Source organism: Oncorhynchus gorbuscha, linkage group LG14, assembly GCF_021184085.1.
Source record: "Oncorhynchus gorbuscha isolate QuinsamMale2020 ecotype Even-year linkage group LG14, OgorEven_v1.0, whole genome shotgun sequence".
NCBI lineage: Eukaryota > Metazoa > Chordata > Actinopteri > Salmoniformes > Salmonidae > Oncorhynchus > Oncorhynchus gorbuscha.
Window position 1 is genome coordinate 49,191,029 of NC_060186.1, and position 12,811 is coordinate 49,203,839.

At 46.5% G+C, this 12,811-nt stretch overlaps 1 protein-coding gene across 1 annotated transcript in view; it reads right to left on the reverse strand.

Annotated features, from left to right (window-relative positions):
* LOC123995028 (mitogen-activated protein kinase kinase kinase 5-like) overlaps nucleotides 1-12,811 on the reverse strand; it is a 70,482-nt gene that overhangs the window by 27,634 nt on the left and 30,037 nt on the right. The window contains exons 7-9 of the mRNA XM_046298255.1: nucleotides 11,295-11,465; nucleotides 10,478-10,590; nucleotides 9,369-9,528 (exon numbers count right to left, since the gene is read on the reverse strand). Coding sequence (XP_046154211.1) covers nucleotides 9,369-9,528; nucleotides 10,478-10,590; nucleotides 11,295-11,465 — 444 coding nt within the window. The remainder of the gene's footprint in view (nucleotides 1-9,368; nucleotides 9,529-10,477; nucleotides 10,591-11,294; nucleotides 11,466-12,811) is intronic.

Below are 12,811 nucleotides of genomic sequence, written 5' to 3' on the forward strand. Positions count from 1 at the left end.
TTGCGTGTGTCATGTTTGTCATTTATTATCTTGTCTTGTCCCTGTGCTTCCCATGCTATTCGTTTCCCTCTGCTGGTCTTATTTGGTTCTTTCCCTCCTTCTAGCCCTCTCTCTCCCCCTCCCTCTCTCACTCTCTCGCTCTCTCTTCTCTCTATCGTTCCGTTCCTGCTCCCAGCTGTTCCTATTCCCCTAATCATCATTTAGTCTTCCCACACCTGTTCCCGATCCTTTCCCCTGATTAGAGTCCCTATTTATTCCTTTGTGTTCCGTTCCTGTCCCGTCGGTTCCTTGTATTGTATTCACCATGCTGTGATTGCGTTTCGCCCTGTCCTGTCGTGTTTTTGCTATGATTGTGTATCGCCCTGTCCTGTCGTGTTTTTTGCCTTCATCAGATGCTGCGTGTGAGCAGGTGTCTCTGTCGACTACGGCCTGCGCCTACCCGAAAGCGACCTGCAGTCTGTGGCCGCCTCTCCAGTTGTTTCCCCTCTACAAGTCTAGAGGATTTCTGTTATCCCGTTTTGGACTTAAATAAACTCTGTTTCTGTTAAGTCGCTTTTGGGTCCTCTTTCACCTGCATGACAGAAGGAACCGACCAAGGAATGGACCCAGCGACTTCAGACGCTCGTTACACTGCCGTCGAGATCCAAGGAGCCATGCTCGGCAGACACGAGCAGGAATTGTCCGCTGCTCGCCATGCCGTGGAGAACCTGGCCGCTCAGGTTTCCGACCTCTCTGGACAGTTCCAGAGTCTACGTCTCGTGCCACCTGTTACTTCCTGGCCTGCCGAGCCTCCAGAACCTAGGGTTAATAACCCACCTTGCTACTCCGGGCAGCCCACTGAGTGCCGCTCCTTTCTCACGCAGTGTGAGATTGTGTTCTCTCTCCAACCCAACACATACTCTAGAGAGAGAGCTCGGGTTGCTTACGTCATTTCACTCCTTACTGGCCGGGCTCGAGAATGGGGCACAGCTATCTGGGAGGCAAGGGCTGATTGCTCTAACAAATTCCAGAACTTTAAAGAGGAGATGATTCGGGTTTTTGACCGTTCAGTTTTTGGTGGGGAGGCTTCTAGGGCCCTGGCTTCCTTATGCCAAGGTGAACGGTCCATAACGGATTATTCCATTGAGTTTCGCACTCTTGCTGCCTCTAGTGAGTGGAACGAGCCGGCGCTGCTCGCTCGTTTTCTGGAGGGACTCCACGCAGTGGTTAAGGATGAGATTCTCTCCCGGGAGGTTCCTTCAGATGTGGACTCTTTGATTGCTCTCGCCATCCGCATAGAACGACGGGTAGATCTTCGTCACCGGGCTCGTGGAAGAGAGCTCGCATCAACGGTGTTTCCCTGCTCCGCATCGCAACCATCTCCCTCCTCTGGCTTTGAGACTGAGCCCATGCAGCTGGGAGGGATTCGCATCTCGAATAAGGAGAGGGAACGGAGGATCACCAACCGCCTGTGCCTCTATTGCGGAGTTGCTGGACATTTTGTTAATTCATGTCCAGTAAGAGGCCAGAGCCCATCAGTAAGCGGAGGGCTACTGGTGAGCGCTACTACTCAGTCCTCTTCATCTAGATCTTGTACTACTATGTCGGTCCATCTACGCTGGACCGGTTCGGGTGCTACATGCAGTGCCTTGATTGACTCTGGGGCTGAGGGTTGTTTCATGGACGAAGCATGGGTTCGGAAACATAACATTCCTTTCAGACCGTTAGACAAGCCTACGCCCATGTTTGCCTTAGATGGTAGTCATCTTCCCAGTATCAAATTTGAGACACTACCTTTAACTCTCACAGTATCTGGTAACCACAGTGAGACTATTTCTTTTTTGATTTTCCGTTCACCGTTTACACCTGTTGTTTTGGGTCATCCCTGGCTAGTATGTCATAATCCTTCTATTAATTGGTCTAGTAATTCTATCCTATCCTGGAACGTTTCTTGTCATGTGAAGTGTTTAATGTCTGCCATCCCTCCCGTTTCTTCTCTCCCTACTTCTCAGGAGGAACCTGGCGATTTGACAGGAGTGCCGGAGGAATATCATGATCTGCGCACGGTCTTCAGTCGGTCCCGAGCCAACTCCCTTCCTCCTCACCGGTCGTATGATTGTAGTATTGATCTCCTTCCAGGGACCACGCCTCCTCGAGGTAGACTATACTCTCTGTCGGCTCCCGAACGTAAGGCTCTCGAGGATTATTTGTCTGTGTCTCTTGACGCCGGTACCATAGTGCCTTCTTCTTCTCCGGCCGGGGTGGGGTTCTTTTTTGTTAAGAAGAAGGACGGTACTCTGCGCCCCTGCGTGGATTATCGAGGGCTGAATGACATAACGGTTAAGAATCGTTATCCGCTTCCCCTTATGTCATCAGCCTTCGAGATTCTGCAGGGAGCCAGGTGCTTTACTAAGTTGGACCTTCGTAACGCTTACCATCTCGTGCGCATCAGAGAGGGGGACGAGTGGAAAACGGCGTTTAACACTCCGTTAGGGCATTTTGAGTACCGGGTTCTGCCGTTCGGTCTCGCCAATGCGCCAGCTGTTTTTCAGGCATTAGTTAATGATGTTCTGAGAGACATGCTGAACATTTTTGTTTTTGTCTATCTTGACGATATCCTGATTTTTTCTCCGTCACTCGAGATTCATGTTCAGCACGTTCGACGTGTTCTACAGCGCCTTTTAGAGAATTGTCTCTACGTAAAGGCTGAGAAGTGCTCTTTTCATGTCTCCTCCGTTACTTTTCTCGGTTCCGTTATTTCCGCTGAAGGCATTCAGATGGATTCCGCTAAGGTCCAAGCTGTCAGTGATTGGCCCGTTCCAAGGTCACGTGTCGAGTTGCAGCGCTTTTTAGGTTTCGCTAATTTCTATCGGCGTTTCATTCGTAATTTCGGTCAAGTTGCTGCCCCTCTCACAGCTCTTACTTCTGTCAAGACGTGTTTTAAGTGGTCCGGTTCCGCCCAGGGAGCTTTTGATCTTCTAAAAGAACGTTTTACGTCCGCTCCTATCCTCGTTACTCCTGACGTCACTAGACAATTTATTGTCGAGGTTGACGCTTCAGAGGTAGGCGTGGGAGCCATTCTATCCCAGCGCTTCCAGTCTGACGATAAGGTTCATCCTTGCGCTTATTTTTCTCATCGCCTGTCGCCATCTGAGCGCAACTATGATGTGGGTAACCGTGAACTGCTCGCCATCCGCTTAGCCCTAGGCGAATGGCGACAGTGGTTGGAGGGGGCGACCGTTCCTTTTGTCGTTTGGACAGACCATAAGAACCTTGAGTACATCCGTTCTGCCAAACGACTTAATGCCCGTCAAGCTCGTTGGGCGTTGTTTTTCGCTCGTTTCGAGTTTGTGATTTCTTACCGTCCGGGTAGCAAGAACACCAAGCCTGATGCCTTATCCCGTCTGTTTAGTTCTTCTGTGGCTTCTACTGATCTCGAGGGATTCTTCCTTATGGGCGTGTTGTCGGGTTGACAGTCTGGGGAATTGAAAGACAGGTTAAGCAAGCACTCACGCACACTGCGGCGCGCGCTTGTCCTAGTAACCTCCTTTTCGTTCCTGTTTCCACTCGTCTGGCTGTTCTTCAGTGGGCTCACTCTGCCAAGTTAGCTGGTCATCCCGGTGTTCGAGGCACTCTTGCGTCTATTCGCCAGCGCTTTTGGTGGCCGACTCAGGAGCGTGACACGCGCCGTTTCGTGGCTGCGTGTTCAGACTGCGCGCAGAAGAAGTCTGGTAATTTTTTTTTCTGCTTCTGCTCCTGGTCTTGCTGGGTCTCAGTCTGTTCCCTGCCATCGCATCTCTCCTGTTCTTGTCCCTGCCCTTGCTGTGTCTCAGTCTGTCCCTAGTTCTCATTTTTTTTTTAGAGTAGTACCCTAGTTTCCCTTTTTATCGTTTTTCGTTACGGTCCTGAGGAGAGGAGTTGGGTTCTTTCTCGGGACGTGCTGGACCGTTTGATCTATGATTTCCTCCGTTGCCGCCAGTGTTCCTCCTCGAGAGCGCCAGGAGGCGCTCGGTGAGTGGGGGGGTACTGTCATGTTTGTCATTTATTATCTTGTCTTGTCCCTGTGCTTCCCATGCTATTCGTTTCCCTCTGCTGGTCTTATTTGGTTCTTTCCCTCCTTCTAGCCCTCTCTCTCCCCCTCCCTCTCTCACTCTCTCGCTCTCTCTTCTCTCTATCGTTCCGTTCCTGCTCCCAGCTGTTCCTATTCCCCTAATCATCATTTAGTCTTCCCACACCTGTTCCCGATCCTTTCCCCTGATTAGAGTCCCTATTTATTCCTTTGTGTTCCGTTCCTGTCCCGTCGGTTCCTTGTATTGTATTCACCATGCTGTGATTGCGTTTCGCCCTGTCCTGTCGTGTTTTTGCTATGATTGTGTATCGCCCTGTCCTGTCGTGTTTTTTGCCTTCATCAGATGCTGCGTGTGAGCAGGTGTCTCTGTCGACTACGGCCTGCGCCTACCCGAAGCGACCTGCAGTCTGTGGCCGCCTCTCCAGTTGTTTCCCCTCTACAAGTCTAGAGGATTTCTGTTATCCCGTTTTGGACTTAAATAAACTCTGTTTCTGTTAAGTCGCTTTTGGGTCCTCTTTCACCTGCATGACAGCGTGGATAAAGATTCTTTATTTTTCACCCATGGCTTCGGTACGGACTAATAACTTGTCCTCTGACTATTTTCCCTTGCACCGCGGATCCAGACAGGGTTGTCCACTCTCCCCCCTTGTTGTTTGCTTTGGCAATCGAGCCTCTCGCCATTGCACTACGCTCTAATGATGCCATTCAAGGTATTGTCAGGGTGGGTTGGGAACAGAAAGTCTCACTATATGCTGACGACCTCCTTTTGTTATCTCCAACCCCAATACCTCATTGCCACGTGCCCTATCTGTTCTTAAAAAGTTTGGATCGATCTCAGGGTACAAACTGAATCTAGGCAAGAGTGAGCTTTTTCCGGTAAACAAGGCTGCTTTAAAGTGCTCTTTTACAAGTTCTCAGTTTAGGATTGTCCGGGATCAATTCACCTACTTGGGAGTAAAAGTGACAAGGAAATATTCAAATTTGTTTCAGGAAAACTTTGTTGGTCTAGCAGACAGATTGAAACAATCTTTTACTTTTTGGAATTCGCTACCCCTTTCTCTTATCGGAAGGATTAATGTCATTAAAATGAATGTGTTGCCCAAATTTGTATATTTATTTCAATGTTTACCCATTTTTATTCAAAAATCTTTTTTTATTTCACTGGATAAAACATTCATGCATTTTATTTGGGATGGCAAGGTACCACGGATTGGTAGAAAACATTTACAGAAGCCATACTGACATACTACTGGGCTGCAAATTTCAGAGCCGTTCTGTACTGGCTGCAGACTGATCCTACTGGCTCTAGACCACTCTGGGTCCAGATGGAGTCTGAATCGTGTAAACCTGCAGCACTTTCCTCTGTGTTGTGCTCGTCTCTCCCAGTGTCCCTAGGCAAAAGGTGTGTCAACCCAATTGTAAAGCAGTCTCTTAAAATTTGGAATCAGTTCCGTTTAGGCGTTAGCCTCCAAGGCTTTTCTCTATCAGGCCCAATCAATCAGAACATTTTATTTCCTCCTTCTTTGAATGATGGGGCTTTTGGCATTTGGCACTCACTAGGCCTCTCCTCGCTAGCCCAATTATTCTTTGATGGTACATTTGCCTCTTTTTCTCAGCTGCAGGAAAAGTTCAATCTCCCCCAATCCCACTTTTTCTGCTATCTCCAGACTAGAAACTATAGGCCTGCGAATACAGCTATAGAGAGCATCTTGGAGTTGAACAAGCTTCCTAGGGGCGCAATTTCAGATGTATATGCAATCATTCATGACTTACAGAACCCTTCTTTGGTGCCTTTAAAAAGACTCGATGGGAAAAGGATTTGGGGGAGGAACTTGGGGAAGACACCTGGGAATCTGTGCTGCACAGGGTGCATTCGTCCTCTTTTAGCACTAGACACAGCCTCATTCAATTCAAGGTGGTTCACCGTATCCACTGGTCGGGGGCCAAACTTGGAAGAATATTCTCTGATTTTGATCCTACCTGTGTCAGATGTAAAGTGGAACCAGCCACACTGTTGCATGTGTTTTGGGGCTGTCATAAACTGTCAGGTTTCTGGGAATTATGTTGCAACGCAGGACACGCTAGATAATATCTAGTAATATCATCAAGCATGTGTAGTTAACTAGTGATTATGATTGATTGTTTTTATAAGATAAGTTAATGCTAGCTAAACTTTCCTTGGCTTACTGCATTCTCGTAACAGGCAGTCTCCTTGTGGAGTGCAACGAGAGGCAGGTCATTATTGCATTGGACTAGTTAACTATAAGGTTGCCCCCCCAATGGTGGAACAAACTCCCTCACGACGCCAGGACAGCGGAGTCAATCACCACCTTCCGGAGACACCTGAAACCCCACCTCTTTAAGGAATACCTAGGATAGGATAAGTAATCCTTCTCACCCCCCCCCCCCCCTTTAAGATTTAGATGCACTATTGTAAAGTGACTGTTCCACTGGATGTCATAAGGTGAATGCACCAATTTGTAAGTCGCTCTGGATAAGAGCGTCTGCTAAATGACTTAAATGTAATGTAAATGTAATTCATATTTAAATGTTTATCTGATATATATGACACTGTTATAGATCCGTCTCCCCTTACAGCCCCTTTTGGAGTACTGCCCATGGGTACCCCCCCTATCAAGAATCCAGTCGGACACTGTTGCTTATACAACTCTTTTAGCTAGACGGCTAATACTACAGAACTGGAAGATGACAGCTCCCCCATCTTATAAATATTGGGTGATAGATGTGTTGTGCTCTCTGAAACTAGAAAAAATGTAATTAAATTCACGTGGGAACCCCAAACTGTTTAATGAGGCTTGGGCTCCATTCCGGTCTTACTTTAAACAGTCCACCCTCTGACGGCATTCCAATTAAAACTAAAATAAGTCTGTATTTGACCCCCTTGTGACTTAAGGGTTGGAGGAGCTTCTCTCTGTGTTTTTGCTGGGGGGGGGGCATTAAGGTCCATGTGCTTATTGATTGTGATCCGCGGATGCCATGTTCATCTTGTCCGGGCAGAGACTGAAGTGTGAGCTTGTTTTTCCCATTTTGTTCACGCCTACATGAAGAATCATTCTATTTTTTATATTTTTTATTTTAAAGCATTGTAAACTTTATTTTTTTGGTCCAGTGGATGGTCGGTCTGTGGCCATGACTGTCTGTGAGTGGTCACATTTTTTTTCTAGTTGAGTATATTATTTATATTGCGTTGTCTTGTCTGTGTGTGTGTGTGTGTAAAACTTAATAAACAGAGTTTAAAAAATTAAAATTAAAAAATCATCCATATGACGGATAACCCCTGTGACTACAAAAAAATAAATGACATTTAAATTGTGCAAAGTAGGTTTAAATAAGTTGTCTACACCGAGTGTACAAAACATGAATAACACCTTCCTAATATTGCCCTCAGAACAGCCTCAATTTGTTGGGGCATGGACTCTACAAGGTGTTGAAAAGCGTTCCACAGGGATGCTGGCCCATGTTGACTTGAATGTTACCCACAGTTGTGTCAAGTTGGCTGTATGTCCTTTGGGTGTTGGGCCATTCTTGATACACATGGGAAACTGCTGAGCATGAAAAACCCAGCAGCGTTGCCGTTCTAGACACAAACTGGTGAGCCTGGCACCTACTACCATACCCTGTTCAAAGGCACTTAAATATTTTGTCTTGCCCATTCACCCTCTGAATGGCACACACACATTCCATGTCTCATTGTCTAAAGGCTTAAAAATCTGTCTTTAACCCTGTCTCCTCCCCTTTATCTCCACAGATTGAAGTGGATTTAACAAGTGACATCAATAAGGGACCATAGCTTTCACCTGGATTCACCAGGTTAGTTTATGTCATGGAAAGAGCAGGTTCTGTACACTCAGTGTATACAGTGCCTTCGGAAAGTTTTCAGACCCCTTGACTTTTTCCACATTTTGTTACGTTACAGCCTTATTCAAAAATTTATTAAATAAAATAATAAGACTCTAAATTGAACTCAGGTGCATCCTGTTTCCATTTATCATCATTGAGATGTTTCTACAACTTGATTGGAGTCCACCTGTGGTAAATGCAATAATTGGCCATGATTTGGAAAGGCACATATCTGTCTATATTATATAAGGTCCCACTGTGTTGAGGCACAGAACCTGGGGAAGGGTACTGAAATAATGTTGCAGCCTTGAAGGTCCCCAAGAACACAGTGGCCTCTATCGTTCTTAAATGGAAGAAGTTTGAAACCACCAAGACTCTTCCTAGAGCTGGCCGCCCGGCCAAATTTAGCAATCTGGGTAGAAGGGCCTTGGTCAGGGAGGTGATGAAGAACCCAATGGTCACTCTGACATAGCTCTAGAGTTCCTCTGTGAAGATGGGGGAAACTTCCAGAAGGACAACCATCTCTGCAGCACACCACCAATCAGGCCTTTATGGTTGAGTGGCCAGACGGAAGCCACTCCTCAGTAAAAGGCACATGACAGCCCACTTGAAGTTTGCCTAAACTCTCAGACCATGAGAATCAAGATTCTGAATCCAAGATTGAACTCTTTGACCTGAATACCAAGTGTCTGGTGTGGAGGAAAGCTGGCACCGTCCCTACGGTGAAGCATGGTGGTGGCAGCATCATGCTGTGGGGGTGTTTTACAGCGGCAGAGACTGAGAGACAAGTCAGGATCATGGCAAAGATGAACAGAATAAAATGCAGAGAGATACTTGATGAAAACCTGCTTCAGAGCGCTCAGGACCTCAGACTGTTGCAAAGGTTCACTTTCCAACAGGACAACGACCCTAAGCACACAGCCAAGAAAATGCAGGAGTGGCTTCTGGGACAAGTCTCTGAATGTCCTTCAGTGGCCCAGTTAGAGCCCAGACTTGAACCCGATCGAACATCTTTGGAGAGACCTGATAATAGCTGTGCACCAACGCTCCCCATACAACCAAACAGAGCTTGAAAGGATCTGCAGAGAGGAATGTGAGAAACTCCCCAAATACAGGTGTGCCAATCTTGCAGCGTCATACCCAAGAAGACTCAAGGCTGTAATCGCTGTCAAAGGTGCTTCAACAAAGTACTGAGTAAAGGGTCTGAAAACTTTTGTAAATGTGATATCTTTTTTTTTTCATACATTTGCAAACATTTCGAAAACCTGTTTTTGCTTTGTCTTTTTGGGGGGTTTTGTGTATAGATTAATGAGGGGGAAAAAATAATTTAACACATTTTAGAATAAGGCTGCAACATGTGGAAAATGTCAAGGGGTCAGAATACTTTCCCGAATGAACTGTATGTTGATCTTTACATTTAAAAAAAATGTCAAAAAATAAAAACAGCACCCTCCCTCACCAGACGGGGGCCTTGAGTTTGAAGAGCTTCTCTGAGGCCTGTATGACCCTAGTGTTGTCACAGGCCAGGATGCTAGCCCCCAGGAAGAAGCCCACGTCCCAGTAGCTCTGCAGCTTGTCCAGGCTTCCCTTCTTCCCCAGGAGGCTGCTCAGCTTCACTCCTGGAAAGGAGAACAAGGTCAGGTTAGGGACATATTATAATAATATATTTTTTTAAAGATACTGCACACTGTTAGCTGCCCATAGTTTTATTGTTCAAGGTCTTTCTAAAGGTACATAATTTGCCATATTTTATGTGCTTTATATACTGTGCGTTATTTCAAGAGTTTGGGAATAGGCTGGGCACTGTATACCCCAGTAGCCTACTCTTATGTTAGACATTTCACCTGAAATGCAGCTTGGAGGATCTCAATATCCTCTTTGGATACGTTTTAACATCTAATGTAGTTGGTTGCCATGTTGCTACTTTATTGCAGAGTGATAATGGAACATGGCTGTTTTTGGCCTCGCTGAGGCAAGCTGCCACTACATATCCTACTCATGTAGCCCGGGGCAGTGCAGAGTAGAGGAGGGCAGGTAAGGGGCTAAGGACTGGGAAGGGGGCCCACGGTTGATTCCCAGGCCTGTCTGTCTTGTTTCTCACATTCCTGAGTTTCTTTCTGAGCCTCAGATCTCACAGCAAACACAGAGGATTGGGAGCCAAACAGCACAAAACACCCTTGCAAAAAAAACACACAAAACAAAAAAGAAAACGTAATGACAAGCAAAAAAAAATGGAAACGTCATTGTTTAAGTCAAATCGGATGTTTCATATTAACCCCCGCAGTACAGTAGCAGGCTCTCCGTTCACACCCAGACTACCTTTGATGGGAGTGTCTCATCATGAGCAGTTCGTTTGAATGAGCAGTGTCTGTCACATGAGTTGATATTGATCTCACCCTTTATGACATGAGGGTAACCGCAGTGCAGTGGGAATGCAGATCAGTAACTTCATTATTATTAGCCACCAGCAGCTCTACTGAAAAACAGAGTAGCGTGCCAATTCCAATGCACCATCAGGCAGCTCAAGGCCAAACAGATATCAAGGAGAATAAAGTGTTAGCTACTTACCGACTTTGCGGAGCTCGAAGGAGGCGTCAAACTGGTGTCCCGCTGCCAGGAGTAGAACGGCGTAGTTGATGCCAGAGTGTAGTGTCGGCTCGGACTCAAACCCCTTTTTAAACCTGAGAGGAAGGACAATATTACACCCAATGCTTCATTTATAAATCTAACTTGATGTTCCTACAGTCATTTCTGATGTGTCCTTGGTGAGAACTTTATAGTCTGTAAAAAAGCATCCAGAAATAACTACAGCATGCACAGGGTGCACAGAGGAACCACTTATTGCATAAAGCTTGACTCTCACAGATAAAACCTAATTTACTTCATGAGCAAGCTGTTCCACTGAGGGAATGAGTGTGAATAACATGAGAAGGCTCTCCAAAGACGTCGTCTGGGTTGAAACAGAGGACAAGGACAGCCCAAGTTATTCAAACAAGATGCCATGAATCAGCTCGACGAGAGACATAACTGCAGTCTTCCTGGAATGGTTATCTTTAGAATATCACTGGTGCTGCTGTTTCAAATCAGCTACTTTCAGAATGCACCTGCAGGCTCTTTTCTCCGAGTCAGATGACACTGCTGTTCGTTAGCTGTAGTTGAGAGGTGGAAGACCTCTCTATCTCTAGCTGGTGAGGAGTGGTTGGTAATTACCCTCATCAGTAGCCAGTCAGTCTCTCTCACTCACTCACTCACTCACTCACTCACTCACTCACTCACTCACTCACTCACTCACTCACTCACTCACTCACTCACTCACTCACTCACTCACTCACTCACTCACTCACTCACTCACTCACTCACTCACTCACTCACAACACTCACTCACCAGGCTGTGCCACTGTCCCTGCTCTTGGTATCAGTGAAGTGGGACTCTAGGAACATGTCCTTGTAGATGCGTCCCACCAGGCAGTAGATGTCTGAGGCCACCTGGTTGTCAGACTCCACCAGGGGTAGCATAATGTCCAGGGCCTTCTGACGGTCCCCCGGGAGGTTCCTCCTGAATAACACAGAAGAGGGAATAACCAATAACCAAAGACCGTGAGTCTCAAATGGCACCCTATTTCCTTTCTAGTGCACTGCTTTTGAACAGGGTGTAGTGGACTACAATAATTATTCATACCCCTTGATTGATTCCACATTTTGTGTTACATACAGCCTGATTTCAAAATAAATAAAAAATCTCACCCATTTACACGCAATACCCCATAATGACAAAATGAAAGTGAATTTTGCAAATGCATTGAAAATGAAATACAGAAATATATCTCATTTACAAAAGTATGTGGACACCCCTTCAAATTTGTAGTGTATAGAATTCAAGGTGTATAAAATTGAGCACACAGACATGCAATCTCCATAGACAAACATTGGCAGTAGAATGGCCTTACTGAAGAGCTCAGTGACATTCAATTTCGTTTGTACAAATTCTGCCCTGCTAGAGCTGTCCCGGTCAACTGTAAGTGCTGTTATTGTGAAGTGGAAATGTCTAGGAGGAACAACGGCTCAGCCACAAATTGGTAGGCCACACAAGCTCACAGAACGGGACCGCTGAGTACTGAAGCGCATAAAAATTGTCTGTCCTCGGTTGCAACACTCACTACTGAGTGTTTCAAACTGCCTCTGGAAGCAGTTATGGTCTGGGGCTGTTTTTCATGGTTTGGGCTAGGCCCCTTAGTTCCAGTGCTAGGGAAATCTACAGCATACATTGATATTCTAGACAATTCGGTGCTTCCGATTGTGGAAATGCATGACATTGCCCCCGAGCACAAAGCGAGGTCCATACAGAAATGGTTGGCCGCCTCCCAAGTGGCGTCACTACAGACCCAGGTTCGACTCATGAGGCGGCGCACAATTGACTCAGCGTTGTCCGGGTTAGCGGCCCACTAACGACCCACTAACAAGGACTGAGCCCTCTCCTTCTCAGTGGCCAACGTGAGTATAACATTTAAACGTGTTAACCCTCGCAAGGCTGTTGGCCCAGACGGCATCCCTAGCCGTGTCCTCAGAGCATGCTCAGACCAGCTGGCTGGTGTGTTTTTACGGACATATTCAATCGCTCCCTATCCCAGTCTGTTGTCACCCTAGACCCACTTCAGTTTGCATACAGGTCCACAGATGATGCAATCGCGATCACAATGCACACTGCCCTATCCCATTTGGACAAGAGGAATACCTATGTAAAAATGCTGTTCATTGACTACAGCTCAGCATTCAACACCATAGTACCTTCAGAGCTCATCATCAAGCTGGAGGCCCTGGGTCTCAACCCCACCCTGTGCAATTGGGTCCTGGACTTTCTGACGGGCCGCCCCCCATGTGGTGAAGGTAGGAAACAACATCTCC